General features: G+C 48.5%; 1 protein-coding gene across 5 annotated transcripts in view; it reads right to left on the minus strand.

Moving 5' to 3' along the window:
* DOCK11 (dedicator of cytokinesis 11) overlaps nt 1-16718 on the minus strand; it is a 114827-nt gene that overhangs the window by 36818 nt on the left and 61291 nt on the right. For 4 of the 5 annotated variants that reach the window (XR_005584630.1, XM_039488291.1, XM_039488289.1 and 1 more), the window contains 13 exons: nt 16087-16205; nt 13335-13404; nt 13123-13248; nt 12207-12278; nt 11616-11762; nt 11054-11137; nt 10429-10540; nt 8423-8461; nt 6635-6813; nt 4617-4733; nt 3220-3295; nt 1858-1970; nt 87-198 (listed from right to left, as the gene is read on the minus strand). Coding sequence is in view for 4 of the 5 variants with exons in the window: in XM_039488291.1 (XP_039344225.1) it covers nt 87-198; nt 1858-1970; nt 3220-3295; nt 4617-4733; nt 6635-6813; nt 8423-8461; nt 10429-10540; nt 11054-11137; nt 11616-11762; nt 12207-12278; nt 13123-13248; nt 13335-13404; nt 16087-16205 (1366 nt within the window). In the remaining variant the exon portion in view is untranslated. The remainder of the gene's footprint in view (nt 1-86; nt 199-1857; nt 1971-3219; nt 3296-4616; nt 4734-6634; nt 6814-8422; nt 8462-10428; nt 10541-11053; nt 11138-11615; nt 11763-12206; nt 12279-13122; nt 13249-13334; nt 13405-16086; nt 16206-16718) is intronic. The other variant, XM_039488292.1, reaches the window with a different exon arrangement.

Raw genomic sequence — 16718 nt, forward strand, 5'->3', positions numbered from 1 at the left:
ACGGCTGCTACACGCCACGGCACACGGGGCTGTGGTGGGGACCAGACCCATCTCCCTAAGCACACAGTACGGTGAGCGTCACTAACCTTCAGAGACCATTTTAATGACGTAGAGGTAGCACATTAGGAGACTCCTGATCTCATACTGGTCCAGCCTACTGTGATGGGACACGTTACTCCTCGTGGAACTTCTCCGGCTCTAACCACCACAAAGATACGTGTTAGAAAACCATCCCGAAGCACAGAGAGCCGGGTCCCTGCTTTGAATGGAGCCTAGGCTGCCCCCCATCCGAGGCTGCTTCCACCTGATGGCTAATTGGTGGCTTAGGTGAAATATGCTGGTGGCTGCAATCTGCGTGCTGGGGCGAGATGTTCCCATGTCACCCAAGCCACCGTGAGATCGGGCTGGAGCTGGCACTTGCCGGGGTCTCGGCTGACAGAAGGGGAATGCGGAATGAACGATCTCCGCCATGGAGCGAGCAGAATGAAACCGCACGCACCCTCTTTGCTCCCTGGGCTGGTCAGTTCTGGCTGAAGCCCCACACAGGTTTTTTTCTGGTTTGTTTTTTTTAGCTGGGCCCCAGGACCATACAGAATAGACAGACATTTTTAGTTTCTGATTTATTCTGGAACAGGCTAGGGGCATGAGTCACTGCACACACAGAATGAGCATCGCGCTGTTTGTATGTGCCAAATTCTACCTATTAAATCCACACGCCACTCAATGCTGGAAAACAGGAGGTGCACAGATGGCACCGGAGAACAGTGTACATACTACACTATGCAGCTGTAAAGACCTGCACCTCTGTTGCTGTAAAACTGAACCCTGGTACATCACGTCTATTAACAGAACTATTTTTTGGGTACTCTGAAAAACAAACCTTCTACTACTTGGAGGAGGACTCCTGGCTAACCAGGGTCCCTGGACAAGAATTGTGCCAAAACAACACTACTTGCTGCAAAGCAGAGCTGGATGTTCTCTTATGCACGTGTGTAACATGCGTAACACTTGGCTGAATAGGAATGGTTCAGTGCTCAAGCACTTGGCAGAACTGGGACTTCAGGGCTCTTGGTGGGGATACTGGATCTTCACCAGGCCCCGCCTCTCCCACGGAGAAGCTCTGCAGACTCCCTTCTGAGGATGCACTGGCAGAACCAGTGGCAGCTCCGAGAGCTCGCTCCTGTTGCCTTTTTAGTCACAGAGGCCAACGTTTTTAAAAGAGCATGTAGCAATTCCGCGTCCGCCCCAGTTACATGTGCAAATGCCTGCTGGTCACAGGAAAGCCGGGGCAAATCCCCAGTCTCTGTGCACGCAACTTGGGCTCAGGCAGGGAACTTGCATTCTTAAAATTTGGGGCCAGATTCTTCCCTGGGTCATTTGACCAACGTTATTTACTGTGAAGCGAGGTGGTGGCTGCTTTTTAAACAGAGCTGCTTTTCCTACAGCTGTGTCCTCTCCGCATCTTCTCCCCTGAAAGTGATGAGCACTGGCAGACAAACACCATGGTGCTCTGCTTTCAGTCCACCTAGAGAACTCACCAGGCCTTGGTCAAACGTGCAGTGACCCATGGAAACCACTGGGGATCTGTGCACGTGCATGTCAGTCACAGCACATGTGCATACCGGAGTAGAAACATTCCCTATGAATTCTGACTTTGACCTTCTATAAATCATTCACAGTGTTTTAGATCAATAGATTAAGGCACAATTAGATCATCTAGTCGGACCTCTATAAAACACATCTATCACTTTCTGTTTGCTTTAAAACTGGTTTGCAAGAGAACGATCAACATGGTGATTTTTTTTTTTTTGAACAGCCCAAATGTGCTATTGCTTTCTGTCATCCCACATGCATTACGTTTTCCCCGGTGTTGTACTGATCAGGAGAACCCGTTGCCCCTTCTGAACTCAGAGATCCTTTCGAGTCGTCTCTTTTCATACTGTGGCCGTTTGGAAGTGCTGTACCGTAGCCTAAAGGAAAAGAACAAACCCAGGAAGGCACAGTTAGCGACTACCTACCACTGGGAAGGGGCTTCATGAAAGATGCCTGAAGAGGTGGTACACGACTTGCAGAGAACAAATGGCAAGTGCACAAGTACTGCTGGAGCCACGACCAATCCAGAAAGAACTGACAGGGTCATGCAGAGTTTCGACAAAGACGTACAAACCTTTAAGAGGTTGTTTAACAGACTAGTAGTGTAATAATTAAGTCTCTTCCAAGCCTAATATTCTATGATTCTATGTTCTGGCCCAGATTCTGTTCCACTTACTCGCACTGAGTAACACATTATTCCACCGGTAGTCCCATTGATTTCCGTGTGAGTAAGGGTGTCAGGCTCTGCCTTTTGACAATTGATTTGATAACTGTTGAATATTAACAATGGATCAGTTCCGCCAGCCCTTTCTCACCTCCCACTGAACTGAGCTTTGGAAGGAGGACGGAAGAGTCTGGCAGGCCACCTATCTCCTGAGCATAAGGAGGGAAATCTATTCTCCTAATACGTCTTGTGGCTTCCCCCAAGAGCAAAGTCCTTTATAAACATTTAAGGAGAGTTTCCATCTAGCAATAATCACCCCTTGGAATGAGTAATCTCATTGGGTCCGATATTGATGCTTAGGCCACTGCAGGTAGGTCTACACTGCAACTCGAGAGGCGATCCCAGCCCCGAGAGGCAGACCTGCACTAGCACTAGAACAGCTGAAAAGGGCATGTGAAGCCTTGGCAATACTTCAGGCCTTCAGGGAGGGCTGTACAAACCCGCTGGGACCCTAAGCACAGAAACACACACGTCGCTGAAGCCTGTGTCGCCGCCTCTTGACTGCTGCTTTTAGCTGTGCTAACTAGACTGAATGTAGGGTGGGTACGCGTCCAGGAGCTGCACTCACACCTCCGACTACCCTGGCTACTGATTTCAACAGAGCTACTCAGTCGAAGCATGGCCGAATCTAGCCTCGTAACCTTAGTGTTACAAAGTCCCTCACAAAGGGTGGGCATACTATTGTGCTGGGCAAGGAAGGGAGCAGACTTCTGCCATTTTTAATCACTTAAAACTCTGGCCCATTGAAGACTAAGACAAGCCCACATTTGGTGTATTGTTCTCCTGTCTCCCTTCTCTTGCTATGCATTTGGAATAATACAGGGAAAGTGCTGTTTGGTTCTACCAGCTGCTTTTAGTTTGCACTGCTGATACTTTAATTACATTTTAACTAACTCATTTACCTGTATCTTTCTCCACAATCAGACTCGATCTGTTTGAAGGGGATGTAAAATTACATAACAACTCATCTCTCGATGCCTGCAAAACAACAGGAGATATGTGTGACGGAAAAGCGGTGTCAAAGTATAACAGCAACTACCAACTAGATCAGCGTTGCAAATTTGGGATGAAAAATATTTATTGTGACTACAAAGAAAAAAAAAAAATCTCCTCACTCACTTCTGCCAGGATGAGGATGAATACACTAGCAGAGTTGTTCAAGGAACAGTAAAGCATTTTTAAAAATGTTTTGTTAAATTTTTTTCTCCCCAAGATTTCTGTTGAAATGTTGGCCAGCTCTAAAAATTTGATATTTTACTTGCCAGTCTAAAAAATTTACTTGCCCTGAATAAATGGGCAGGGACAATTTGCAAGGCTGAGCTCACTCCGCGGCCAAGCTCAGATATGAACATGCAACTCCCATTGTAAATCCACGTCTGTGCGAGAGCGGGACTTGGTTTTACATTAACACATTACGATAACCCACTTTCCTCAAATAATGACACTTACATAGGGTAGATCTCAAAAGAATGTGTTATAAACTGCAAATGAAAGGGCAAAGCAATCTCACCTAGCAGTGCAGAGAGATTTATGTCAGAGTAGAAAAGGAATGTGAAATGAATGAAACAAGCGAGATCAAACTGGGCTATGGAAAAGAGAACACAGTTATTTGTTTATAAAGCAAAACTGAGCAGGCTACTGGCAGTACATACTAAAAACTTCAGGTAGGGTGATAGAGCTAACGGAATGGGGGGTTGGTCCCTGTGGGAAGATCAGGTCTAATGGAGCCAATTCAAGGGGGCAGGGCTACCCCTGGGACTAGAAAGGCCTGCCAGAGGCCAAGAGGAGGAAGAGTGGCTGGGGCAGGTTGTGCTGGGGGAGAGGAGTGGAGCTAACTCTGATGGTGGGCTCCTGGAACAAGAGACCAGGTGCCCAAGAAGGTAGCTCTGGGGCCAGTGTTCCAGAAGGGAAGCAAAGGTGACTGAGAACAGAGAACTGGCCGTGAGGCTGAAAGAGCAGGATTACCACAGACCCCTGGGAGGGAAGGCTGTGAAACACTGGGACGAAGGGCGAGCCAAGGAACTGTTTGTGTGTGGAGTGTGCTTATGTTCAGACAAATAAACCTACTTCAAGGAGGCTGGGTCTGGCAGTGAGTGCTTAAGCTAGGGAGAAGTCCTGCTCTGTCATGTATGGTGGAGAATGGGGGCGCCTCGATGGGCCCTGAGACAAGGGGAGAGCGAGGTGGATCTTTGGTGCCCAGTGAAGAAGGGAAAACGGCCTTGGATGGCGGCCGCTCTAGCTGAGCTAAAAATCCTGAGGAAGAGAACTGCCAATCCTCAGTGCACGTAGCGTTACTCACAGAATTAGACATGGCCGTGCAGGAGTATAGGGTGTCCCGGCCAGCCACTCGCTGGATATTCTCTAAGAGCAGTGCAACCAGTGGCAGATACAGCTGGGCTATTTTCGCCTGCTGGTTCTGAAAGACAATCAATAGCACAAACTGTTAAGATAACCACCAATCTCTTCAAATGTGGGTGACACAGTTAAGCTCCTCAGCTTCTCCATGATGATCCCTGCTGATTGCTATAGCCTAGAAAGAGTTAGCTCCTGCTCCGTCACTATCTTTAATACGTTTATTCGCACAACACCTCTGGGAGACAGGAAATATTAATATTCCTCTTTTATAGATGAGGAACAGCAGGGATAAGTGACATGCCCAACATCACACAGGAAGTATGGGGCAGAACAAGCAATTGAACCCGAGTCTCGGGCTGCACCTTAAGCACTAGACCATCCTTCTTCTAAACAAGAGAGGCCTGATTTGCAAGAACACGGAGTACCCAGTAAGTGCCACTGAATTAACGAGCTGTGGCTTTTGTTCCCTTATCTTGCACTGAGAAGGGACAGGGAGCTTTTCCTTGATCTCACTGATTCTTACAACATGACTTGCCAACCGCTGAGCATTGCGGCAAAGAGTTTCTAAGCTACAGAAGTCAACAGAGATCAGCAAGAAGCAAAACAAACTGATACCAAATGCTGACTCCTAATTCCCCCAAAAGAGAGGAGTTACGCTGGCAGAAATCCCGCATCTCAGAAGTCACTGGCGGGAAAGTCATGGGGAAGCAGAACAATTCCAACATTTAAAAATGATTTACCATAAAACTGCTGGAGTAAGAAAGGCACCCTAAACACAATGTGGGCATTTCATAGATTCATAGACTTAAGGTCAGAAGGGACCATTATGGTCATCTAGTCTGACCTCCTGCACAATGCAGGCCACAGAATCTCACCCACCCACTTCTGTAACAAACCCCTAACCTATGTCTGAGTTATTGAAGTCCTCAAATCGTGGTTTAAAGACCTCAAGGTGCAGAGAATCCTCCAGGAAGTGACCCGTGCCCAACGCTGCAGAGGAAGGCAAAAAACCTCCAGGGCCTCTGCCAATCTGCCCTGGAGGAAAATTCCTTCCCGACCCCAATATGGCGATCAGCTAAACCCTGAGCATGTGGGCAAGACTCACTAGCCAGCATCCAGGAAAGAATTCTCTGTAGTAACTCAGATCCCAACCCATCTAACATCCCATCACTGGCCATTGGGCATATTTACCTGCTAATAATCAAAGATCTAATTTTGGCAATTAATTGGCTATCCCATGATACCATCCCCTCCATAAACTTATCAAGCTTAGTCTTGAAGCCAGATATGTCTCTTACCTCCACTGCTCCCCTTGGAAGGCTGTTCCAGAACTTCACTCCTCTAATGGTTAGAAACCTTCGTCTAATTTCAAGCCTAAACTTCCTAGTGTCCAGTTTATATCCATTTGTTCTTGTGTCCACATTGGTACTAGGCTTAAATAATTCCTCTCTCTCCCTGATATTTATCCCTCTGATATATTTATAAAGAGCAATCATAGCCCTCCTCAACCTTCTTTTGGTTTCAAACCAAACCTCACCCAAATCCTTTTACCATAGTGTGAGATTGACTAGTCAGAAAAACATCAAGCTGCCTTAGAGTAATAGAGATTAGTTCTCTCTCCAGATTGCTGCATATTTAATACAAGGATGCTAAATTAAGTCCTAGTCCAGCAAAGCACATGCTTAACTTCAGGTAGCCCATGGCTAATCACATGCTTAAGTACCCGGTTGGATCAGGGCCTTATCACCTTAATGCTCATTATGGCTAAAACCAATGGGAATAACTAACTGAAGATTAAGCTATTTCCATCTTGAACTTTCCCCATAACACAGTGTCAGTTATTCAGAACCGGTCTTTAAACAGTGATAAAATACGAATGAACTGTTCAAAACCAAAAGTTTGTTGTGTGTCTTTGCATCGAACCCAAAGACACGCTGAATCATCAGTAAAGTCATGTCTTACCTTGTGCTGGTATCTATTGTCAAACGCATGCTTTATTAACAGATTCTTTAATACAGTGATGGCTGTAAATCTGATATCATAATTGTCCTGCAGAGCAAGAGCTGTTTCCCTCAGTAGCATCCCCACCAAGAAGTGATGCCTGCAATACTCATCGGTTAAATTGTATTCAAGATTTACATCTGCAACAAAACAGAAAAACACTGAACTGTGCTCGCCATATTTTGTTTTAGGGAAAGAAAACACAATCATGACGTATTTGTAATACAGATCCCGCCTCCTCTGTAAAGCACTCTCCTGTCGGTGTGATTCAGTGACTATGAACAGCCCTGTAGCTTTCGTAACCATTATTCAATGCAGCAACGTTTTGATTAAGGCTGAACTGACCAGGGGTTTTGCCCACCGACTTCAATCACATTAAAGGACACAGACACCCACTAGCTCCTCCGGTTTAGGTTCAACATTGATATTTGCTTCTCTCTTTCATGACAATGTTTTGGCAGCGCTGGAGCTAAAGGTCCTCAGAGATCCTTGTTAAATTTACCTCTCTAGGGCCCAGTTCAGCGGCGTTTTACTGAAGTCCTAGAATCACAGAGAACAGAGACGGAAGAGATTTGCCAAGACCCAACAATATTTAGCGCCTGGGGACTAGCCCACTCGCAGGGTTATAATAACGACACAGCATCTTTCTGGGGCTGTTTATGCGACTGCGAACTAACAAGCAAGCGAGAAGCTCACGCCCTGGAGTGAATGCGACACTCGGCGGGGGATGGTGAATGGGTGGTGGAACGAGAGACATCATGGCAGTGATGCCTAGTTTCAATAGGCCACTTGGCACAGCGGCTTGGGAAGGGATCTGCACACCGAGTCAGGACGCTGGTTTATTTTGCATCCACAGTGGCAGCACTGCCTCCTTCAGCTCAGGTCAGACCGCAAAGGAAAGGGTTATAATACTCCAGAGTCCCAATACGCAGGCGACAGCTTCTTGCAATTACCGTACAAGATCAAACTGCAGGAAGAGCTAAAACATACGGGAGGCACATGAGGCCACACCTCACTGCCCAGCCCTGTCCCTGCTGCTGCATTATAACACGCCCCCGAGGGCCTGGGGAGCTAACCGGGAGGGGGTTTAATGCCCTGCTTGCCAGGAGCTGTGATGGCTTCACCTCTGCCAGCAGACACCTTTTGCTATTCCCGACACATCCTCTGCAGCACGGCCACCAAGGAGCAATGCAGCCCAGCATTTCACTGCTGAGGGTGGTTTAACTTCACCAAGGCCAGCTCCTGTTGTGCTCTCCCCTAATGCACGCCCAGAGTCTGCATAGTCCGCAAGCTCCCAGTCTCGTGGACATGACACAAGTTGCGTGGCCTTTCCCCAGAACGGACAGCCACCTTGTTCTTGGCTCAGATGCCTTTTGGAAACTCCCACAAGTGTGGAAGGCTCCCCTGATACACCTGGTTAGGCCTAGGGGGTCTAGACAGCTTTGAAAATCCCACACTAAATTTTCCAACAGCTGTGTCATGCTGCTTACAGAAACAATAGATATTTTAAATTCTGCTGATCCATATCATCCAATACAACGTTAATTGAACTGTGAATTCTTGATTAGGAGAAAACAGAAAGCAAGCTGGAGAAGCTATCTAGCATTGATTGTTAACTGTTTTAGTAAAAAGTCTACGTCTATTACACAATATGGTTATTTCAGTTAGTTGGGTGCAAGCAAGCTAGTTGATTTAAAGCTGCGTATTTAATTTGACATTAGCTGATTCAACGATCCCAGTCGAACCTACCTACTGAAGTGAACCGTTCCACAGCAAATGAAAAAAAATCTAATTAATATGTAAAAAGAAAAGGAACAAATAAAAATACAGCAAAACTGAACAGTATTAAGTAATCCTGCCCTCAGCCTTGGGCAGGGGACAGTCTTGATGGTGTTGTTACACACTGTTAGCACATTAACAATGAAGAGTCCGGTGGCACCTTAAAGACTAACAGATTTATTTCGGCATAAGCTTTTGTGGGTAAAGAACCCACTTTGGGCATAAGCTTTTGTGGGTAAAGAACCCACTTCTTCACACATTGTAACTTGCGCTTTTACTAATCTGTTGTTTAGCTGGCTGACAGCGACCTGCAAAACCTGGCCAGTGTTAGTTCTGTTTACAAAAGCAGTGCCAAATTCTAGCTGCTGATGAAACACAGATGTCTTTCAGGAAACCTACAGGGGGAGGGAGGGGATGTGAAAACTGACTTCTCCTTATCCCTGCCCTGGAAAGCCACAGACAAACTGCTCTGAGATGCCTCAGAGATAATGGAGTGTGACTGAGGCGGGCATGGTCTGCATGCGATCTGTCTGTTCACGCCACGTCCCCTGTTCCCAGCCCTATGCATACTAGTCCTTTTCTAGCGTGAACACAGTACTAAAGGGGTGGCGTGAAGGGTTCTTCCCTTGGTTCAGATAACTCCATACGCCATGAACTACACCTGCAGACCTGCCCACTTCACCACGGACACGCCCCAGTATGCTCCTCTGCAAGGGCAGGCAGAATGGACATGTCAATGCTACTTCTATCGTGTGCACATTTGAGGAGGGGTCTGTGCCACTTTCTCACGTCAGCCAGATCCTGGTGACCGTGGTGAACCGATTCACACTCATTAACATATGCACTTTTTTTTTTAAAAGGAAGGAAAATGACTTAAATGGCAGACACTGGCAGCAGTGAACTACAGGGCAGGAGCTCAGTGGCTTTTAGTTTTTCAGTCTGAATGCTGCAAGTACACAGACGTATGTTAACCAAGTCAGAGCATCCCTGTCCTATTGCGTTAACCGTAAGCAGTCAGCAGACATCCCAGCCCAGTGTGTAATGTTTCCTCTCTTTCCCAGCCACTTCCAGCAGTGCATGCTGTTACACCGGGCCAGACGGACAAAAGGCCAGCTTTACGTGAGTGTGATGGAGATTAGTCTGGGCCAGGCAGCTCAGAGAAGTAAGTAATGCGAGAAAACAGACAGGAAGATGCTGATCTGTCCGCAGGCGCTCCAACTGAACACAGTTCGCCTTGGCGCTCCCTCGGAGGTAGGGCAGTGCTGTTATCCCCATGGGACAGATGGGGGACTGAGGAGACATCTATGCTGCAGAAAATCCCATGATGGCGAGTCTCAGAGCCTGCAGACTTGGGCTTGCAGAGCTCAAATGACAGCACTAACAATAGCCATGCAGCCATTCCCGCTCTGCTCTGAAACCCAGCAATGGGGGTAGGGCTCAGAGCCTGGGCAGGCACGTTTACACAGCTATTTTTAGTGCCGTAGCGCCAGCCCCGTGAGCCCGAGTCTGTAGAGCTGAGCTCTGAGACTTACCACCACGGATTTGTTTTTGTTTTGTTTTTCTCCAGTGTAGACATGCACAGAGACCCGGTCACCCATTGAACCAGCAGCACAGCGGGGAATTAAACCAGGTCTCCTGTGTCACAGGCTAGTGCCCTGCCTCTGGGAACAGCCATCCTCTTTGGGGATGGAGCTCGGAGGTTGTGGGAAAGGGCAGTTAGATACACTACATACAACGCAGTCACTGAACCCTGTCCAGAAAACTCAACGGGTTTATTTAAACGTAGGAAAGTGCTGACCAAGTATTGTCTGTAGTTACATGGGCCCAGGAACACAGAAGCATTCAAATTAAAATGGGGCTCACCGAGGGGCGTTACATAAACTTAACCACCAAGGGAACCCATCAAGGCCACCGAGGGAACCCACCACGGCTGATAAAGTAGGGCTCTCGCACCAGTTCAACAGGAAAGGACGTACCTTGAACTCTCTGAAGTTTCGGTTTGGCAAAGGTCATCGGTAAATTTAGAGGAATGTAATGCTCGTGATTGCAAATTGTTTGCAGAAATTCAAACTTGAATTCAACCAGTATCTGGATAAAAGACGTAAGATTTTAGTTTGAGTAGCTCATTGCCAGTTGGCACTCAATGTACTTCTTGGTCTCCACTTGTGGAGTTAGCACAGGAACGGGATTTGCACGATACCAGCTTGGTCTCAATAGTATCAGTGACTGATTAGGGCTGGTTTATGTCCTGCTTCCTGCCTCTTCTCTCCAGTCATTATAAGCCACCGTGACCTCCTGTCCTCTGCTACCCCGCTCTTTGTCTCCTCCGGTACCCCGCTCTTGATACCCTGGGCCTGATACTCCCTAGCATCTCTTGAGTTTGGTTGCTCCAATTCTCTCAGGTTGTTTTAAAATTTACAACGGTATTGGCACTCTTGGAGCACACGGAGATGCTGCTACACTTCGCTGATATTGCAGCAATTGTGTCCATCTGGCAGCCAATTACAGTGCAAAATAATTACTGCAAAGCTCTGTTTGATGCTGACAAATACCCCCCCACACACACACACACTATGCTATTTCAATAAATCCGACGCTCACCTTAGGGTCTTTGCGGCTGAATCCAGAAACGTAGTCATTTATCAAGTTAAAAATAAACCCTCTGTCCATAAACGTCAAGCAGCGCTGCAGAAAACACAGTGAAGCATGTCAGCAATCATTAGAAAAGAACGTCACCATCCTAAATCTTCTCTACACCCCAAGAGTCAATTCACCAAGAGTCCTGCTAAGAGTCAAGCCGTGTCCTTCTGCAGGGCTACTCAAGTCCCATGTGATCTATAAGACTTTTTTCTCTGAAATGTACTGGATGATCTCACTTCAGTCTCCAAGGGACATGAGAAACATTCAAATGAGAGAGTGCACACATTTAATCACAGCCGTGGCACAGCTGCTTGGCATGATGGCAGGCCCTACATTAAAAGTGGAGAGTCCCCATTGCTCCTTACCTGCTACAAAAGCTAACCATGACAGAAAGAGTCTGAGTCACGGAACGTGCAGAGATGACGCAGCAAAGCCATGTCTGCCCGGCTTGTGAATTCACAGCCTGTTCAGTGCTAGCTGCTTTTTATTTATTAAGCCTGGGAGAGAGCAGGAAATGACTGACCTTCAGGAAGTTGGCCAAGCTAAAGTTGACATTCCTTGACTCCTCGGGGATTTCACTGTAGCGAATAGTCACATGGGGAATTATGGCAAGAAGCAGTGAATGTAAAACATGATGGTAGGAGTCAGGAAACCGCTGGGCTCTGGGAAGCTGAAATCAAACACCACAGCGTACAATCAGGTCTGAGAGATGGGAGTCCATGTGAAAGCTCCCTTTAAGCATTCACGTAAAGAAATATTTAGACAGACACCAGAAAATGGTGCATCATGTGCCCCTCAAGTGGCTGGGACACTAGAGGAGAACAGCCTACTACTGCTACCAACTAATGGAGCTACTCCTTTAGCTCAAGTACAAGAGGTCTGTGCTGCACTGACCATAAGAAAAAGACCACAAATGTTTATAGTGACATAAAATTACAATGGAGGGGAAGTGGGGAGAGGGAAGAAAAAAAACTATCTGGCTGGGGTTTTTTTTTGGTTTGTTTAGAAAGGTTTACACATTTTGTTTGAGGATCCAGTTTGCAGAATAGCTGTCTGAATGAATATTGCGTTGTGACATCTCTCTTTGGTATGGGTCCTGGGCAGTCACGCTTACCTTGATTTTGTTTTCCTCTAACAGGTACATTGCCATCGACTTTGCCAGTGCTTCAAAGAAAAACCAGGAGTACTAGAACAAACAAATGGAGATCAGTTCGCTCTCCCAGCAAGATTGAGCTCATTGGTCTGAATCAAAAAATGCAGTCTTGTAATGACTGGAGGAGTAATACCGATGACAGTTTAAACCACGCGCATCCCTTCATGCATGTCTTAAATAAGCCTTTTAAACTGAATCTGAGACACAGATGTAAGGCGCTGCTCGTAAGTAGATTACAACTTCAAAATGCTTGCAACTATCACCCCCCATTGCACTCGGAGCCGAGCAGGTCAACCCTGACACTTGGACAGAGTCTCACTGAAATCAATGGGTCTCCCTCAGGTGCAGGAGTCTGCCTGGAGAAGATCCGCTTGCAGGATCAGGGGCTATGTCGTTATGCAAAGGCACATAGGAAGGGCCAGCTGACGTCACTGGGGCTGGAATGGGGGTAAGGCAGCGCATTACGGGGCCCAAAGAACATTATGCATGGGCAGAGGGAGGGCACAGAAAGGTACACGTTCCTAGGCTACAGGAGGCAGAAATGCAAAATCAGCACTGTAAGGAACACTCCCCCTGAGTGCAGTCTGGAAAGGAGCGAGATTGTATGTCAAATGAATGAATACGATTGCACACAGAGAAATCCAGGAGGTGCATCAGAGTAGGAATCAGTCACAGCTGTGTCTCCTGCAGGGAGAGCAGGGATCAGTGTCTGCTGGGAGCGGGACCTGGGAACAGATTACAAAGGCTCGCCCGGGCACGAGGCTCTGATCCTAGGGATGGGTTTGAGCGGACAGAAGTGGCTTTGTAACACGGAGCCCCGGACCTTTCCCCCTTTCTTCTCTGGCAGTTTACAGTAAATGGCCAGCTACCCCTTTACCTTGAGCAGCTTATTGATGGCTAGGAAATCTGCTGACTGCTTCAGCACTGTGGCCATTGCGGCGGCCAGGATTTCATGGGTCGTCTTTGCCTGTGAGGTGCTGGGTTTCTCTGCACGGAAGCCGTACTACAAAGAAACAGGGACATCGTCAGACAGTGCGGTGCTTGCTCGTGGTGATGAATTTTCCAGACCAGAGCATTGTCCTGACTGACCTTTATGAAGGACCGTAAGTAATGATCTAGTCCTTCCTCATGGCACTTGGACACGATGTGGAGAAGAACCCTACAAAAACAAACCATGGGGTTCTGCTCACTACAGAGCACTCCGTGACATGCAAAGGTGAGCTCATCCAGCTCGTGAACAGAGCATTCGGGCTTCGTCCTACTGCAACAGTAGCGTAACAGCCAGAGTCCCTGCGGCTGGTGTGATCAGACACACTTCCCAAGTGTGAGCCCTTGGGCCGTGGAGGAGGTTCCCCCCAGAGACATTCTAGCCCGACTGAATGCCCTCAAACTCTGTGGGGGTGAGAGAGAGGGGGCTAGGGCAGGACAGAAGCCCCCTGCCTTCTACTCCCAGTGTGCGCAAGCCTGCAGTGTTTGGTTAAATCTAGGGGCCCGATTCTCCTCTCCGACTGGTGGAAGTCATGAGGCTCTGCAGTGGAGCTGCACCAGTGTGTAACCCTGTGACAAGTGAACCAGGCCCCAGAGATGTTTAACTCATCACTTTGTTTACCTGCATTTTGACTGTCTCTTAGATTGCCAGGAGCAAAAGGTGGTTTAAAAAGCAACTTGACTATTCACTGCTACGCCTGGGGTTTCCTCTCTACAGCTCTCTCAGCTGAGGCCAGGGAGACCTGCAGCCCAGCCAGCTGCCCTCTGGCTTTCACCCCCTGGCCCAGAGCTACAGCACTCGGCTTCCAAACACTGCAGGGGAATTTTCAAATTCCAACACAAGCCAGTTTTCACTGGAGATCCAAGAAATGTGGAAACCTTCCCACTGATGCTGGGGTTTCTCAAGCCTATTTCTTCAAAATCTAAATCAACCCAGCAGAGTCCTTGGAAAGGGCCAGCTGATCACACCCACCCACATTCCTCCATGCACTGCGTCTTCTCCTCCAAATCCTTCCGCCAGGAATGCTCCACGTCTCTACTCCCAGCAACCCCTCCAGACCCTTTCCTCCTGAATGACGCTTCTGCAAGGGGCGGCGAGTTGTATGGGCCCGTGGTGCCCGGGCTCCACCAATATGAGAGCATGGGGGCCTGCCACCCCCGCGCACCTCCCCTGGAGCATCCCCCCGGCCCCACCTGCTGCCCCCAGGCAATTTGAAAGGGCCCCTCCCACCAGCACAACGGTGCTAAGGTGACTTCCTGCCTGCTGCACTTCACATCCCGGTGGCTCCTGGGTGGGGGGAGGGGCGCATGTCTCTGAGCGCTGCCCCCACCCCAAGCTGCGGCCAATTGGAGCTGCAGGGGCAGTGCCTGTGGGCAGTAGTGCATGGAGACCCCTCCGGCCCCCTGCCTAGGAGCTGCTGTCAGTGGCAGGTGTGGGTCACTTTCGGGAGCTGCCCGAGGTAAGCACTGCATCCCCACACCCCAACCGCCTGCCTCAGCCCAGACCCCACACCCAAACCCCCTCCCAGAGCCCGCCCCTTGCACCCCAAACCTCTGCCCCAGCCCAGAGCCCACCCCCTGCACCCTCTACTGCACCCCAACCCCCTGCCCCAGCCCACACCCAAACCCCCTCCCAGATCCCACCCCTGCACCCCAACCCACTGCCCCAGCCCAGAGCCCACCCCTACTGCACCCCAACCCCCTGCCCCAGCCCAGAGCCCACACCCAAACTCCCTCCCAGAGCCCATCCCCTGCACCCCCCCCCCCTCCCAGAGCTGTGCACTAAGGGGAATGAGACTTCATACATGGCGGTGCAGCGCTATGCATATTCAGCACGAGGTCTTGAACCTGGGGCTCCTGGGTCACCAGGCAACCGTCATATCCCAGCAACCATCCAGCATCTTGTTAGCAGGGGGTGGGCTAAGCAGGTAATGGAATCCCAGCCCCGCCAGAGGCCCCGCCCACAGGAGCGCCTGACCCCACCAGTTGGCCTAGCTGCACTATTTAAGCCAGAAAGAGGCACAGGAAGTTGGCTGTGCAATTGGTGAGCTCCTGGTTGGCTGCTACATTGGAGCTGCCTTCCAGTCTTGCCTGCTTCCCTGCCTCGTTCCTGCTTCCCTGACCAGCTCCCGGTTCCTGTCCCCCTTCTTCTGGCTCCAGCTCCAGCTCGGACCCTCAGCTCGGATTCTGGGCTTTCGCATCCAGCATTTGATTCTGGTTCTCACCCTCAGCTCCAGCTCCTGACTCCTACTCGGACCTCTAGGCCTGACCGCCCATGTCCCAGCCTGTAACAGGCAGTGCTAGATAAGTGATTTTTAATAAGACTAGACAATGAACCAATTCTAATTCAGGCTCTAGGATCTGGTGGGAAGTGACAGTTCAGAGTAGACCGGTGACTCCAGTCTCACTCAAACAACGTCAGGATCCTCAAGACAATTAGGGTCAGATTCTGCAACCTTTACTCATGTTGAGTAACATTTACTCCTGCCCCCAACAGGACCACTCATAAGAGCAAATTCTACCCAGCACAGCTCAGGAAGAACCTGGCCCCCAAAAAATAAAGTTTTGAAGCCAAGTAGTAAAATAACAAAAAGAGGGAAAATCCAATTCCCTGATCTCTGATTTCATCTCCAAATACTTTTTAATAAAAAAGGCAAGATCTTTTGCTAAAGCAAGCTGACTTCCAACTCTGTTTGTGGAGGTCAGCAAGATCTTTAATAGAAATATCAGTTGCAGGAATGCTATGTTTTTTTCTTTTTTTGGTGATGGAATGTCAGAATTCCTTTGAAAAAAATCTGAATTACAGCTTTATATTTATAGTGGAAGAAAGCCGCACTGGTTAGCAGACTCTTACATGGTGCAGTTGACAGCTACTTCATCCTCCTGGCTCACATTTGTGAGGACTCTGAACAGTTGCATAAGAATTACCGGTAGAAACTGTATCATCACTTGGCTCTCCATGGCGTGCAAACACTAGAACAAAGGTTCAAAACACATGGCTTTTAGCCTGATATGTTACAGATGTTGCCCTGTGTTTACTTTGCACAGAAATTTTTCACCAGTGCAGGCATAAATAAAGGCGAGGGCTTCCCAGTTGGAAAGAAAGGAGGAGAGGTTGGAATTACCCGGCCAGCTCCTCACACCAGTAAAAGCAGATAATTCCCAGGGCTCATAAATACTGCCCTCAGATGTGCCCCGACAGCCAGCGCTGTCTTGGAATGACTCAGCTGCCTTTATGAGAAGTCACATGCTTGCTCCGGAGGGCCTCATATATCCCAAAGATTCAAGCTGAAGTTTTGATCCCAACTCTCTTTTTGTGATTGGGGGAAAAACTTTCAAAAGCAACTCTGGCACTTCGGTGCCTAACTCCCACTGATGTGCAATGATACTCAGGCTCCCAAGTGCCTGGGTCCACTTTTGAACATGGGACTTAGGAGCTTTTGAAAGTTTGACCCTGTGAGTGAATATTTAAACTCACTGTCACTC

Source organism: Mauremys reevesii, linkage group 9 (genome assembly GCF_016161935.1).
Source record: "Mauremys reevesii isolate NIE-2019 linkage group 9, ASM1616193v1, whole genome shotgun sequence".
Taxonomy (NCBI): Eukaryota; Metazoa; Chordata; order Testudines; family Geoemydidae; genus Mauremys; species Mauremys reevesii.